The 16,669-nt window shown below is 42.9% G+C and overlaps 1 protein-coding gene across 3 annotated transcripts in view; it reads right to left on the bottom strand.

Annotated features, from left to right (window-relative positions):
* Positions 1-413: 413 nt before the first annotated feature.
* Positions 414-16,669, bottom strand: part of cd34 (CD34 molecule) — a 35,035-nt gene continuing 18,779 nt past the window's right edge. The window contains exons 2-9 of one of the 3 annotated variants that reach the window (XM_029622401.2): positions 10,695-10,949; positions 10,311-10,340; positions 9,552-9,847; positions 8,890-8,970; positions 5,904-6,012; positions 5,686-5,738; positions 3,978-4,130; positions 414-2,828 (exon numbers count right to left, since the gene is read on the bottom strand). In XM_029622401.2, coding sequence (XP_029478261.2) covers positions 2,646-2,828; positions 3,978-4,130; positions 5,686-5,738; positions 5,904-6,012; positions 8,890-8,970; positions 9,552-9,847; positions 10,311-10,340; positions 10,695-10,949 — 1,160 coding nt within the window. In that variant the 3' untranslated portion in view covers positions 414-2,645. The remainder of the gene's footprint in view (positions 2,829-3,977; positions 4,131-5,685; positions 5,739-5,903; positions 6,013-8,889; positions 8,971-9,551; positions 9,848-10,310; positions 10,341-10,694; positions 10,950-16,669) is intronic. The other 2 variants (XM_065005466.1, XM_029622402.2) reach the window with 2 other exon arrangements.

The following is a 16,669-nucleotide window of genomic DNA, read 5'->3' as shown; positions in this document are numbered from 1 at the left end:
GCAGCAGTTTGTCATTATTAATATTTGTCATTCTCAAAACTTTTGGCCACGACTGTATATTCACTTCGACACAGCAGACAACAACATTCCCTCCCAACACAGCAGACGACAACATTCCCTCCAACACAGCAGACGACAACATTCCCTCCAACACTGCAGACAACAACACTGCAGACGACAACATTCCCTCCAACACAGCAGACGACAACATTCCCTCCAACACAGCAGATGACAACATTCCCTCCAACTCAGCAGACGACAACATTCCCTCCAACACAGCAGACAACAACATTCCCTCCAACACAGCAGACGACAGACCGAGTGAAGGCAACTGGGGGTAACCAGTGGATACATGTAGTTATGGTTAAGAGGCCTACAACTTTTCTTTACACTGCGAATTATATCAAAATGTCAACTTTATAAAAACATTATTTTATTTTCCAATTTCCATTCTTGAAATGTATGATGCTAGTAGAATTAACAGTAATTTTGGGATGTTAAAAATATAGAACATTTCTGAAAAGTAGAAATTAAAGGTAACACTTATGTGCTCAAATGTTTGTTTTTTTAAATGGCAAATTCCTCCAGTTAGATAAAACAAAAACAGTGATGTAATGTTATGCATAATGGAAATTGTAACATTCCTCTTAGTTCCTGATTTTAAGGGTAGACTATATGAATTCATCTACTTGTAGAGGTCTATAAACAAGAAATCACCCTGCTATGCATGCTGAGTGTACTTTTAAACAATAGATTGGGCTGTGTTTTAAATGCAGTTCTGCTAAAATGTATTGCCAAGCATTTGCGCAACATGTATATTTTTTAACTAGGCCACTCGGTTAAGAACAAATTTCTTATTTACAATGACTGCCTAGGAACAGTGGCTAAACTGCCTTGTTCAGGGGCAGAACGACAGATTTTTTTACCTTGTCAGCTCGGGGATTCGATCTAGCAAACTTTCGGTTACTGGTCCAACACTCTCATCACTAGGCTACCTGCGTATACGGGCAACTAGGCTAAAGACATGTTTCAGACACATTAAAAGAGACCCAAACAATACCTTAACCTCAGAATTCATATGACATAAAATGAAAAATGAAAAGAAGCTACAAGTACTTTATGTGTATGATCACTCCTTCCTATACAGAATGTCTGCATGGCAAGCTGGTGAAAATGATTTCTGTGTATGATCACTCCTTCCTATACAGAATGTCTGCATGGCAAGCTGGTGAAAATGATTTCTGTGTATGATCACTCCTTCCTATACAGAATGTCTGCATGGCAAGCTGGTGAAAATGATTTCTGTGTATGATCACTCCTTCCTATACAGAATGTCTGCATGGCAAGCTGCTGAAAATTATGTCTGTGTATGATCACTCCTTCCTATACAGAATGTCTGCATGGCAAGCTGGTGAAAATGAACAAAGCAAGTGTGAGTACACAAGAGTCACAAAAACATAAAACAGAAGCATATTATATAACATTGTTCAATATAATACTGTATGTATTAAGTGTCTAATTCGATACCATTACAAAAGGTATTGAAAATATCATAATACTGACTTATTTGAAAGGATTGGCACACCTGACCTCGTTATATACACACTACACTGTGACCCAGACATTATACAAATCAGTCTGGGGTGGTTTTCAGCAGTTGCCATGGTGACACGGTGTGGATCTTCTTTTTCTACCTCCTGTCAGACCATTGGCTGATCTGGGTTCAGCTTGCAGTAATGAAGGGGAGACTATTTCCTGCTTCGTCTCCTACAGATTGGCAGTGAGATTAAGCGCCAAAAGAGGACCCCTCTCCTCACCACTACTGGGGACCTAACTCCCTAAACCATCACCTTGTCTACTCATTTTACAAAATTGAGAAGAAAAAAAAATGTATAGCTGGTGTACATACACAAAAACACGCACGCAGACAGTCTTGCACACACAAAATTGCTAGCTCAAATACACACCCATACATAAAAAAACAAGCACAAACACACAAGCATGCACAAAGATGAACAAACAAGCTAAGAGCGTTCCTTTATTCCACTCAGAACTTTGTAAACAGATTTAAGGATGTTACTTTTTTTTTGCTATTTTTTTGCGATCAACTAAGGTCTAAGGACCAATTTGAATTGAACGTGAAGCTTTGCTTCTATTTATGGTTAACGGACTTTTGGAAGGAAGCTTTAAACCTGATGACGTGCAGGCAGGGCACATGGCGTGGTTGATGGGACCCCAGCCGCCGTCTTGGAGCCAGTGGTGATTAACAACGTAAAACCCTCCCCACCCAGTCCTGCCTCGGCCCAACCTCCAGGCCTGAATGACGAAAGCATCCAAGGGACAGGGATACAGCCCTCTGCCTCATTATTATCATCATCATCATCATCATTCACATTAGTATCAAGCCTTATCATCAATCTTATCTGTCTTTACCATGGAGTTGTATGTAGCCGAAGTGGGGGACATGGAGAGTCTGAAGGAGTGTTTATGGGGGGGGTATTGGGGTTATGAGGGGCAGTTTTTGTCCTTGATGTCCACTGTAGGATGGGGGTCGCTGGAGTTCTGCTGTGTTCTGAGGGGAAGGGTTGGTGTTGGAGGGATAGAGGGGTAAGTTTCATTCTTCTCCAGGGGTTCTAGTGGGGTCTTCACAGCTCTGTGTCTGCCAAGTTGGCGGTGGAGTGGCCGTTGGTGGGAGGGGGCTGGGTCTTGGCGGCCTCTTGGGAATCCCCGTTAGCGGGCTTCTCCCGGGTCTCAAGGGGGTTGAGAGGCGCCACAGACACCAGGGTGTTCCCCTGGTTCTCCTCATCCACTGGGTACGCATCTTCAGCCTGGGCAAACACAAACACGATCAACATAACATCAACATGCTGCTGGACTATTAGAAACAAACGTGAATGGATATATTTAAGAATGTGCTACGGTATACAGTACACCACCGATTTGGAATGTTAGAATCTAATAATCACTGGAATCGATTGAAAGTATCAAAAACCCTTCGAGGAGTTGAGCTGCAGTTTGGTTTGAGCTACAGTAGTGACTGAACTAAAGCAGTGACGTCCGCAATATGGCTCTACTCTCTGGGTTTCTCTCTAAGGCACATACCTGGTGAGGGTTTTTATCATGTGACCTCAGTGGGTCAGTTGTCCTGGTTTGGCCGGTGTAGGCCGTCATTGTAAATGCTATTTTGTTCTTAACTGACTTGCCTAGATAAATCAAGGTTAAAAAAAAAAATATATGAAAAAATTAATAAAAGTTCCTCTGTGACAGTTTGCCAGAACTTTCCAAATGACAAGGCTGGTAACAATTCCTCTAAAATAAAGTGTTTTGATTATTTTCCCATTTTGATTTGTATGAGTGTTAGAAATATCATGAAACAGAAAAACCTGCCTGCAAAAATGTGTGTATTATATTTTTGGGGAATGTACAATTTTATTGAAAGCACCGAGCTTTGCATGTTGAATTAATGGAACACAGGTCAGTGAAAACATTGTTTGAAATCACACAATGCTAAAAACTCCATTAAGCTGCACAGTGTACCATCTACAATCAAATCATTGACAATTTAACCCGGTGGAGCTTCAGCTAAGGGGATAGGGCACATCTGGCCCATGCTCAAGGTTAATCAGTGCTGCAATACAATACAGTACAACTAATGGGTACCACCCTAAGGTCATACACGAATGAGATCTAAGGTAGCCTACATATTGCAACTAGAATCTAGATGCATTGAAACAACGGTCAACCACAACAGTAAACAGGTGAATAGCCCTACGTGTACATACTGTACTACCTCAATCAGCCTGACTGACCGGTGTCTGTATATAGCCTGTCTTTTTATTTCTTTACTTACCTATTGTTCACCTAACACCTTTTTTGCACTATTGGTTAGAGCCTGTAAGTAAGTATTTCACTGTTGTATTCGGCACACGTGACAACTTTGATTTGACTAAGTAAATAGCCTAACAACGATGACTGACCAGCCTCATGCCCTTGGCATTGTGTCTGCAGTGTTTCTTCAGACAGTAGCCTCCGATGAGGGCAGCAGCCAGCAGCAGGCCACTGATGAGCAGAGACACCAGCACGGTGGAAGAGTGTTTACTCCACTGAGGAGCTGCATTCACCACACCCAGCTACAGAGAAAGAAAAGAAATCGAGAGAACGAACAAACGAGAGAAAGAGAGAGAATGAACAAACGAGAAATAAATAAGAGAGACAGAGATGACTGGTTAATACTGAGTTATATAATCATAGTGACCCTACTGCAAATATGTTATATTTAACATTTCTCAGGCAATTAGACTTTCAAACATACAAAAAACACAGAACATCTAAACAGATGAAAAGGCTTTCATCAGTTGGCAGACATATTGGATTTCGCAGGGAAAGTTGCCTTTCATAGAGTGGTGGGTAGATGGACCAGAAATGGGCAAAATGTGCCACCAAAAGGTTAGCTAGCTAACTAAAAAAGATTGGCAGATGACAGATGCTGAAAGCAGTCAAAGAAGGAGACATTTACGACATAGACGGTAGATTTTCTGCTGGCTTGCAGAGACGTTAGCTTCGCACACAATCTTGTCATCAGCAGTGTATATGTAAAGCTAAACTAATTGTGAATTCAGTAAAGTGTCAATTATGAAGACATTGACAGTTGTCAAATTGGTGACCTTGCTAGCCAGTGGCAATGAATTGGTGACATTGCTAGCCAGTGGCAATGAATTGGTGACCTTGCTAGCCAGTGGCAATGAATTGGTGACCTTGCTAGCCAGTGGCAATGAATTGGTGACCTTGCTAGCCAGTGGCAATGAATTGGTGACCTTGTTAGCCAGTGGCAATGAATTGGTGACCTTGCTAACCAGTGGCAATGCAGCAAATACGTTCCAAAAATAAAAGACATGCAGCTAGCTACTCTGCTCATGAATCTAGGATTGCTTGCTAGCCAATGTGCTAACCTAGATCCCACCAGATCTATTGCCAATTTAACCCTTATTTTACCAGGTAAGTTGACTGAACACATTCTCATTCACAGCAACGACCTGGGAAATAGTTACAGGGGAGAGAAGGGGGGATGAATGAGCCAATTGGAAACATGGCATGACAATAATGATAGCACCAACCGTCTTAACCTTAGCCTCACTCATTGGCATGACAATGAGTGGCAAGAAGTTGACATGATTAGTTCAGGCACATTTCAATATGGCTGTTCAAGTGATTAAAGTGAATGGGCTCAATAACTGTATCTAGGAGGGGACCAAGGTAGAGTTTGTAACCTAGACTGGGATACTCAGGACAAGACAACATCACAGAGAGATGGTGGGGAGGAGGGACTCTCGCCAGCGTTGTGATCACAGAGCTGTGTCAGTTGGTAGAGGCGTCATTGGGGTGAAGGGGACTCTGGGAAGCTGGGGGAGATTCCTCACCCTGGTGACAGGACTGTTCACTCCCGGGTTTTATATTAAATCGAGGTGATTTGTAAGTCGGGCCTTGTGTTTCCCTTCCCCGTTTGGTTCTTTATACTCGCTGTGTCTCTCCTATAAACAAATTGCTATCGCGGTTGCTATGAAACAACTAACTAAAGCCGTCATGGCACTCGTGTCACCGTACATTCAGAGACGTGTAGAAAACATAGTATAACATGAATAAATACAGTATTGAACACTCCATCTCTAGTGCTAACAGGGATCATACCTGGCCCTTGATGTCTTGGCTGTTCAGGCTCTCTGACAAATCTTTGACTCCACCTGTTAGGGGAGAGACAAATGGCAGTTGTGAAAAAGGCACCTTTCAATTTCCAATAATCAAATAGTCTTATCATTCAAATATTCAAAGTCCCCCCCCCCCCCAATTTAAAAAATAATAATAAATTGAACACATTATAGTACGACAGACAATACAGGTAAATCTACCATTAGAGCGTGTCAAAACCAGTGTGTTAGAGTTCTCCTCCTGGAACAGTTTAAGGTTGCAGTCTCCTGTGCACCAGGCTGAATCCTCCATGATTCTCTTGGTCACTGACTATGGGAAAAACATTTCAGATTAACGATCATATCGTTTTGCTCACTATTTGAACTATAAAACATACAATTATTTATAATGTGTTAAAACCCCAACACTGATTTCTTATCTGTTTGTTCTCACAGACAGGCGGGGTTCCCTACAGTCTTTTGGCATGCCCTGTTGTACAGTGAGTATAAGGAACTTGGCTGCTCAGACTGTGTTGGTGGTGTCCTAAGCAGGGCATGTCAATCCTCATCTGAACATCACCACACCAAACACACAATGACGCCAGTATTTGATCCGTCTGCTGCTTTCCCACAAATGTACACTATGCTCTCTCACGGCATTCTCTCCCTCTCTGTAGTGTTGATACCTCTCAGGTGCTTCGCAGTAGACTTGCAGCGTGTTAAAGGTTACTGTAGGTGTAACGTCTGCTTCCAACTCACACTCTCAAATACGTAGATCTCCTGAACGCAGCTCACTTTCCAACCCACCTTCCAGCTCACACTCTCAAACACATAAATCCCCTGAACGCAGCTCACTCTCCAGATCCCAATCGCCTGAATTCTGATCACCTGTTCACACACCTGTATGTCATTATCACACACTATTTAGTTCAGTTCTTTGCACCCCATCATTGTGAGGTATTGTTTGTTTTGTGACACACTTCTATTCGGAGCCCTGCCTCACTAACGATGCCTTTTGCCTGTATTTTAGCTTATCAGATTTCCTGTTATTGACCTCTTGCTAGCCTTTTCGCTGCCTGTACTGTTGTCTTTTTGGATCCCCTGTATATGACCTTCTGCCCAGCTACCTGCCTCCTCCTGTGGTCCTTTACAATAAACACCTGCTGCGCCCTGCGCTTGAAACTAGCTCCCTGTCTTCCATCGTGTTCATTACAGTAGGCTGTTATGTCCGTGCGTTCACCACGCCATATGCCTTTGCGTAATGGAAGAGACTCACTCACTCACCAGTGACTTTTTAAAGCAGGGTTCCGGATCTCTATGTTCATCACAGTGGGCCTCTCAAATAAAATGTTATTTGTCACATGCGCCGAATACAACGGGTGTAGACTTTACTGTGAAATGCCTGCTTACGAACCCTTCCCAACAAGGCAGAGTAAAAAATGTATACTAAAAATAGTAACACAAGGGTAATAAATATGTATAATAGTATTGAAATATGATTCCATATGTGTTATTTTATAGTTTTGATGTCTTCACTATTATTCTACAATGTAGAAAATAGTACAAAATAAAGAAAAAACCTTCAATGAGTAGGTGTGTCCAAACTTTTGACTGGTACTGGATATATATTTACTGCAGATGACCATATTAATGGACACTACTCTAGGTGTGACAGGACCAAAGATTGAATCACCTGACAAAGTAAATGCATTTTCTTGTCTATACATAGTAGTCATCAGCATACATTACCACACTTGCTTTTTAAATTACAAATGGTAAATCATTTGTAAAAATGTAGCAGAAGGGGCCTAGACAGCTGTCTTGCGGAATCCCACAGCTTAGGTGTATACTGTATGAGAAACTTCCATTAATAGAAATCTGTGTTCTTCTGGATAGATAGCTTTCCATCCAGGATAGAGAAGTGGATGTGAATCCATAACACTTTAGTTTACCTGTCAATAGCACATGATCAATTACATCGAAAGAAACACTAACGTCTAACAACACTGTACCCACTAATTTCCATACTCTTTAGCCAATCACCTGTCATTTGGGCTAAGGCCATACATGAACAAGGGAACAGCTTAGTAGAAGTTGAAGTCAGATTTGAAGTCGAAATCGAGGTTGGTAATCTGATGTCTAGAAGAAGTGCTTTGACATATGTAATAATAGTATGAACTTTCTGTACAAAAAAAGTTTAGATAAAACACAAAAAAGTTACTAAATAGCAAAGTCGGGTAGGAACTCATAAGATGTCACCCTTCTCCGTCGCGCCTCACTCTTAAACCACGACTCCATGTCTGCATTTCTATTTCTAGGTCTGCGAGAGTGCTGTTTTCTATTGACATTTGAGTGAGACTAATGTGTCTGTTCTTTATAACAATTGTGTTATTATTAGGTGCTGCTATGTATAGGGAGTGTTGACTGCTGGTTCTTCAGAAAAAGGGACTGCTTCTCATGGGAATTTACAGGGCACATTTTTTTGAGACTACATTACATGACTTTTCTCATTGAGAGATTTTCCTCTTCTTTGGAATGGATCTCGTTTAATGGAAAGGGAAAGGGGAATACCTAGTCAGTTGCCAGCGACTCATGCTACACCCCTACTATTCTTCCACTGACCTTAGACCCCTAAAGCCCACAGAGGCGTCCAGGGAGGAGACATCAGTCCTCCTCCTCATTTATCTCCTGTGACGATAGATGGACGGATGATTTAGAACTCCTAAAGAATATCTGAGAAAACATCTGCCTTTATCAGGCCCCATATTTCCAACGAGCAGTTTGAGACGTATTCATCTTCCCGTGGCTAAGTGGAATGAAACAGAGACTTCCTCCCGGGCCAAGGTGCTGGGAGCCAGATAAGGGCCAGTGTATAAAGGAATGTGGCACCAGGATTGAGGGGTAAGGGGCCACAACTTTTTCCTCCTTTCTGTCTATCTCTGTCTGTATGTCGGTCTCACAGGTAGCTGGTTGGTACAGGCTGATATCTCTGTTAGTGTTGTGGTTGGGAAAAGAGTACAGCACAGTGTACACTGGTAGAGGACGGGGGAGGGTAACTGTACCAGAGATACCCTTGTTAATGGCTTAGACTATACTGTACTGTAACAGATGAGACCTGGTCATGTGGTACACCACAGAGGCTAATAGGGCATGTGAAAAGCCCATAAGGATGTATTTCATAACAACAGTAAAACATGTCGATACTCACACAGCTAGTTTCTGAAGAAAGCTCCACCTTGACTGTGTCTTTGTCCTTCACTGCCTCCTTGTCCACACACTCAACAGTGGGCTGCAGAGACAGAGGCGGCAGCTTTCAACTCAGTAATTGACATCAGTTTTGTAAACGTATCTCTCCATTCACTAATCATCTGCTACATTCCCTCAAATCAAATCAAATGTGATTGGTCACAGGTGTTTAGCAGACGTTATTGGGTGTAGCGAAGTGCTTGTGTTTCTAGCTGCGACAGTGCAGTCATATCTAACAAGTAATATCTAACAATTTCACAACATTCACCCAATACACACAATGGAATGAAATTAAGAAAATATAAATATATGGAATATCTGAGCAATGTCAGTGGCATAGACTAAGATACAGTAGAATAATATAGAATACTGTATATACAGTGCATATGAGATGAGTAATGCAAGATACGTAAACATTATTAAAGAGACTAGTGTTCCATTTATTAAAGTGGCCAGTGATTTCAAGTCTATGTATATTGGCAGCAGCCCCTTTACATTGAATTATGATACAGGGAATTTGAAAGACATGTACTGTCTTGAGCCTTCTTTTAGCACGTTAATATGACACCGCATCTAAATGCATTGTAGGCATTCCCCACCATGATGTAGTTGGGTATTACTCACAAGAACAAAAACAGGGGCCTGATGCACAACAGGTGCACCCGGGTCATCAGTAGCTTCAGTGCCCTGTGTGTCGACACCAGGTCCAGCTGTGGTGCCAGAGGTGTCACCTGTGGCTAAGGGGTCATGATCTGGCACCATGGAGGTGAAGGCAGTGTCCTGGTCTGGTACTGGAGGGAAGGTAGTGTCCTGGTCTGGTACTGGAGTACTGGTCCCAGAAGTGTTGTCAGCTGTGGAGTTAGCGACAGTAGTGGCCTTGTCGTCTACAGGGGCTTGGGGTTCAATGGTGGCATCAGTACCTGTTTTTTTAAAAACGTTTTTTTAAAATTGAAAACATACAGTTCTGAATACCCAGTCCTCTTGAACACCGTCCGGAATCCTCAAAACCCCACCCCCTTTCCCCCTCACAACCCTAGTTTTTGACCTATCCTAACCCAGTCACCTGATGGAGGACAATGGAAGGGAAGAAGAAAACAAACAAACAACAGGTACTGGTAGAGACGAACTTACTGGACAGGTGGACAGGACAACGTATAATAACAAACCGACAGTTGTGAAAGGGAGGTGACCAAACGAATGATCAAGTGGATTGAAGTTCATTTGGGAGGAAGACTGTTATTGGGGACGAGTTGTGTTCGGTTTTAGCGACATCTTTCTTTGTCAACACAATTCGTATCTAGTTCGATGTTCTTTAAATAGAGAAGGAAATGAAGAACAAAAAGTAAGAGGACTATCAGATAAAATAATAATAAACATCAGTACCTTGAGTGTCGTCTGCGTGGGCTGCGATTCCTAAACCGGCAGAGCAGTGTGATCGTTAGAACTCTGAGCACTAGGCCTAGTAGCTCTGCTGAGGTTATAAATGTCATTAAATGCATAACGAATGGGTGGAATGTAATTCACTTATAGATGATTGACCATTGGTTAATGGAAAGGTATTATACTCATTACTCTACCCTATAGTCATTATCCAGAGCTATACAAAGTCTCTACTTCTATCAATATTATGTTCCTATCATTTTAATAGGCGCAGTAAAAGCCCATCTTAAAATCATGATCCTTTGTCATCTCCTTGGATCCTCCATAGCATATAGGCCTAACTACTGACTTCAAAGGTTTGATGTGGACTTTGGTCAGGGATCTTACCTGTTGCATCTGTGGGTGCAGTACCCAGGGCGTCTGTGGGTGCAGTACCTGGGGCGTCTGTGGGTGCAGCACCTGGGGCGGCTGTGGGTGCAGCACCTGGGGCGGCTGTGGGTGCAGTACCCAGGGCGTCTGTGGGTGCAGCACCTGGGGTGGCTGTGGGTGTAGCACCTGGGGCGGCTGTGGGTGAAGCACCCGGGGCATCTTTGGCATCGGATGTATAAGGTGTATCAGTGGAATCTTGACAGTGAACTTCATCTGGGTGAGAGAAACCAACATGAATCAACATGTAGACCTGATACCATTGCTAAGATACACTATATGACCAGAAGTATGTGGACACCTGCTTGTTGAACATCTCATTCCAATATCATGGGCATTAATATGGAGCTGGTCCTCTCTTTGCTGCTACAGCAGCCTCCAGTCTTCTGGGAAGGCTTTCCACTAGATGTTGGAACATTGCTGTGGGGACTTGCTTCCATTCAGCCAAAAGAGCATTAGTGAGGTTGGGCACTGAAGTTGGGCAATTAAGCATGGCTCGCAGTCAGCATTCCAATTAATAACGCAGGTGTTTGATGGGGTTGAGGTCGGGGCTCTGTGCAGGCCAGTCTCTGTGCCTGTGCCAGTCTCTGTGCAGGCAAGTTCTTCCACACCGATCTCGACAAACCAGTTCTGTATGGACCTTGCTTTGTGCCTGGGGGCATTGTCATGCTGAAACAGGAAAGGGCATTTCCCAAAATGTTGCCACAAAGTTAGAAGCACAGGATCATCTAGAATGTCATTGTATGCTGTCGCGTTAAGGTTTCGCTTCATAAGAATAACAGCCCCAGGCCATTATTCCTCCTCCACCAAACTTTAAAGATGGCACTATGCATTGGAGCAGGTAGTGTGATTCATCACTCCAGAGAACGCTTTTCCACTGCTCCAGAGTCCAGAGGACAGACAATTTCTACGCGCAACGTGCTTCAGCAGTCGGGGGTGACGTTTTGTGAGCTTGAGTGGCCTACCACCTTTCGGCTGAGCCTTTGTTGCTCCTAGATGTTTCCACATCACAATAGCAGCACTTACAGTTTACCGGGGCAGCTCTAGCAGGGCAGAAATTTTACGAACTGACTTGTTGGAAAGGTGGCATCCTATGACAGTGCCATGTTGAAAGTCACAGAGCTCTTCAGTAAGGCCATTATACTGCCAAAGTTTGTCTATGGAGATTGCATGGACGTGTGCTTGATTTTATACATCTGTCAGCAATGGATGTGGCTGAAATAGTCAAATCCACTCATTTGAAAGGGTGTCCACATACTGGTGTGTATATAGTGTATGTAGCCTTGATCCAATGCCTTTGTATACCTCACAGAAGGGAGAGCTCAAACACTTTTTATTTAGTGTTACTTTCCTTTCATAAAGTAGCTCGGCACTCTCAAAAAAATTGTCTGTGGTAACTTACTTACTGTGGTAGCCCAGTTGTAGGTGTAGGTCTATCACTTGCTATTGGGGCCAGAGTGGACATTTACAAGATAACTGACAAATGTTGCTTTAAGCCTACCCTAGAATGCTGATTCATAACGAGCAATTACATTTTGAAAATCATTTGATATGATTTATCTGTCCAAATGTTGAGCAATTTCAGCATTGTTACAATGGGCAGATGAGCTAGCTTCTTAGAGATAGGGGGCAGTATTTTCACATCCGGATGAAAAGCGTTCCCAAAGTAAACCGCTTGTTATTCAGGCCCAGAAGCTAGGATATGCATATAATAAGATTTGGATAGAAAACACTAACGTTTCTGAAACTGCTAAAATAATGTCTGTGAGTATAACATAACTAATTTGGCAGGCGAAACCCTGAGGGGGGGGGGGGGGGGTATTTCCCATTGGTTTTCTATTGAAAGCTTTATTTAATAGGAACCTGGTTGCAGTTCCTAGGGCTTGCACTAGATGTCACCAGTCTTTAGAAATTGGTTGATGTTTTTCTTTTGAGAAATGAAGAAGTACTGCTGTTCTTTGTGAGTGTCAAGCCAAGTGGACTCTGTTTGGTGCGCGTGAACTGGAACGCGCTTCAAGTTATTTTTATCCGGTATTGAACACAGTATATCCCATCTTAAATTGTATCGATTATTTACATTTTAGGATACGTTAGGTTGGATTAGGAACGTTGTTTGAAATGTTTGGACCAAATTTACAGGTAACTTAGATACTTTGTAGTCATGTTGTGCGAGTTGGAACCGGTGTATTTCTGAATTAAATGTGCCAAATAAATAGACATTTTGGGGACATAAAGAAGGACATTATCAAACAAAAGGGCCATTTGTGATGTTTCTGGGACATTTTGGAGTGCCAACAGAAGAAGATCTTCAAAGGTAAGGCATTTATTATATCATTATTTCTGACTTTTGTGTTACCACCTGCCTGGTTGAAAATTATTTTCATGTATTTTTGTGCGGGGCATTGTCCTCAGATAATCGCATGGTCTGCTTTCGCCGTAAAGCCTTTTTGAAATCTGACACTGTGGCTGGATTAACAAGAAATTAAGCTTTATTTTGATCTATTACACTTATATTTTCAGTTATCATGAATGTGGATATTTCTGTAGTTTGAATCTGGCACTCTGCAGTTTCACTGGGTGTTGTCAAATTGACCCCGCTAAAGAGATTGGCGCCCGGAGGGATCACGAACAGGCTAGTGTGTGAGCTGGTATTCTAGAGTACAAACTCATCGTTACCCAGGCTCCAGAATGCAGGCTAACGCTCCATCTGAAAGGACTGGCCGTGCTCCACAACCGTCAATACCCCTCAGCTGGGATATCTAGTTACATTTACAAAGGCACACGTATTCTTCTACCTTAACACAGCGGAGGCCTTGTGCTTGTCGTCGTGTGTACAAGTTGTTAAAAGCAGGTTTACTGAGATATGGTACAGTACATGAAGATAACCACTGTTTTCTGGGCACTGGCTCAAAGAGGTAAACTTAGCATATGTCATGTGCATTTCTCTGGCCACAACCCTTTAAAAAGTTAGCAAAACACTGTTTTGTAAAACACACGTAAAATCAAATAAATAAAAACATCTGTGTATGGCTAACCGGCACTAACTTTACACTGCAAGTTAACAGTTTAAACACTTCCTGATGTGGGTGGAAACAAGTGTGGTTTGTAAAGCCCTATCTATAACTGGAACAGTCATCTACCCAACGCTGCGGCATAATCAGAGTTTATGAGCACACCACAACATGTTATTTATCTTAATAACTTCCTTTTTCTTCTATTGCGATGATGAATTTAAGAATTGAACATACTGCCAACCACAGATGAGGATGTTAGCCAACCTCTTTGTAAGGTTTAGAAAGTTAGCTAGTTCTAGTTAGCTAGCTTCGTCAACAAGTTTAAAGCATTACCTCAATATTTTCCTTGGCTAATAGTTGCCAAGTAGCCACAGTGATAGTGTGTGTACAGAACTGCACACTAAGCCCTGTAAAATGTGCTACAATTCAATCTTGACATTGTGCAGAGCAGGTTATACATTTTAATTGGCTTAGCTGGGAATGAACTCAATGTTTAAAAAGGCTCAGTGCAGTCAAAAATGTGAATTTCCTGTGTTTTATATACACATTTACACACTGAGGTTGGAATAATACCGTGAAATTGACAATGCCCTTTTAGTGTAAGAGCTGTTTGAAAAGACTGCTTGAAATTTCAGCCTGTTTTGGTGGGATGGAGTTATGGAATAATTAACTGTAGTCAATGAACAGCATTCTCACATAGGTGTTCTTCTTGCCCAGATGTGTTAGGGCCGTGTGAATAGCGATGGAAATGGATCTCCCGAGGTTCTGTTGGAGTGGGAGGCAAATTGGAGTGGATCCAGTGTGCCTGGCATGCTGGCCTTGATATGGGCCATGACCAGCCTCTCAAGGCACTTCATAATGACCGGAGTGAGTGGGACGGGACGAAAGTCATTTGGACATGTCACCTTGGTCTTCTTGGGTGCTGGGACGATGGTGGTCTCCTTGAATCAAGTGGGGACAGCAGGGACAGGGGCAGGTTGAAACGTTCTGAGAAGACGTCCATCAGCTGGTCAGAGCACACGCAAGGGGCCATCTGGGCTGGTGGCTTTGTGAGTATTTATTATTTTGAGTTTTCCTCAAGTCAGCCTCGGAGATCGAAAACACCTGGTCGTCCGGAGCGTTCCTGGATGGCTCAGTATCATCTGCCTCGAAGCGAGCATGGAATGTGTTAAGCACGTCTGGGAGCGAGGCTTCAGTGGACACTGCACAGCTGAGGTCTGATTGAGAAATCTTACCTACTCCACAGCCAAGCCCTTCCGTTAGCCCCACACTCCACTACCGTGTCAGACCACCACATGAGCTTGCTCTCAGCCCACACACACACACAGGTGCGCTAACAAAAATCACACTCCACATAAACACACACATTTTCTTCTTTCCTGTATGAGTATGTTTTGTTTTGGAGGTCTTGGAGCATTGAGCCTGAAAACCAGTGAAAGTCAAACCATTGACCTAGTGTGAGGCGGTGGCCACAATCTCTTCAATACACTCAGCCATCCACAGCCAATGCTACCCTGTCTGTTTTTAGCATGTATCACAGTGCGATGATGAGGCATGGCCGCCATAGGCCACTAAATCATGGGTTGCAGTGTGGCCGTGACAGGGGCCTGGTCCCTGTGGTCTGCCTCTACAGCGTGGCTGTGGCCTGACCCATCAACCGCAATTACACTGTTGGCCCATGATACAGTAGTTAGTAGTAAGGTTCTATGGCCAAGTAAGAGGAGAGGACAGCCATGGGTCTGCCTGACAGACTGCAGAGACATGTCTGTAGATATTTCTGATGGGTTGATCTATGATGAGGAGGTTGACTCCATGGTTATATTGTCTTAGGGGAGCGGTGTATGTCACTGGATGAGGTCACTGACTTGACATACTTGATATATGTACAACGTGACTGTCTATAGTATCTACATATCCATAAATACGTGTGTACTATCCCTGAAAGTGTGTATTTCACGAACGTACACAATCGTTTTTTTATTTTTATATTGAGAGTTCAATGGAGGTCACAAGAAATAAATTGTATTTATAAATCACAGGTCATTTTAACGATGAGCCACCACCACTATCACTATGAACGCACACACCCAAATGTGCAGACCTAAAAACTTATGGTACATTCATAAGCCCCACGAACACATAATAGGTTCTTCTCCCATGTAGCTCCCCTGTTGGAGCTGATACAACACTCACTGAAAAACAGTGAGAGTTGTTCTCTTTATTGGCCCTGTTGCCATAGCAAACAAGGTTACCATAGCAGATGTTAGAAGCCCCATGGGCTCTGCTCCTGGCCTGGAGAGAGACCAAGTCCTCCCATCGCTGCTCTGGGTAATCCAACCATGGAGGAGTGGAGGGAGAGGATTATGAGCGGGAGGGAAGATGTCTCTTATCATTAATTTATGTGTGTTGATGTCTGTATGAAAGCCAGATCCCACAGTTGTTTTTGCTTCCCAACCAGCCAGGCAACCTCCATTTGGCCCTTCTAGCTAAATCTGAGATATATGGGCCCTCTATACCTCCCCTTTACACTAATCCTGACACGCATATGCTGAGCGATTGAGCTTGGGGGATTGTGTCTGGACTATTTTATTTTATTTAACCAGGTTGGCCAGTTGAGAACAAGTTCTCATTTACAACTTCGACCTGCCCGAGATAAAGCAAAGCAGTGCGACAGAAACAACACAGAGTTACACATAGGATAAACAAACATACAGTGTGTGCAAATGAAGTAAGAAGGTAAGGCAATAAATTGGCCAATAGTGAAATAGTGGCGAAATAATTACAATTGAGCAATTTACACTGGAGTGATATATGTGCAGATGAGGATGTGCAAGTAAAGATACTGGTGTGCAAAAGAGCAGAATAACAAAAACAAATATGGGGATGAGGTAGGTAGTTGGTTGGATGGGCTATTTACAGATG

This window comes from Oncorhynchus nerka, linkage group LG20, assembly GCF_034236695.1.
Source record: "Oncorhynchus nerka isolate Pitt River linkage group LG20, Oner_Uvic_2.0, whole genome shotgun sequence".
Taxonomy (NCBI): Eukaryota; Metazoa; Chordata; class Actinopteri; order Salmoniformes; family Salmonidae; genus Oncorhynchus; species Oncorhynchus nerka.
This window is presented reverse-complemented; position numbering and strand designations above follow the sequence as displayed.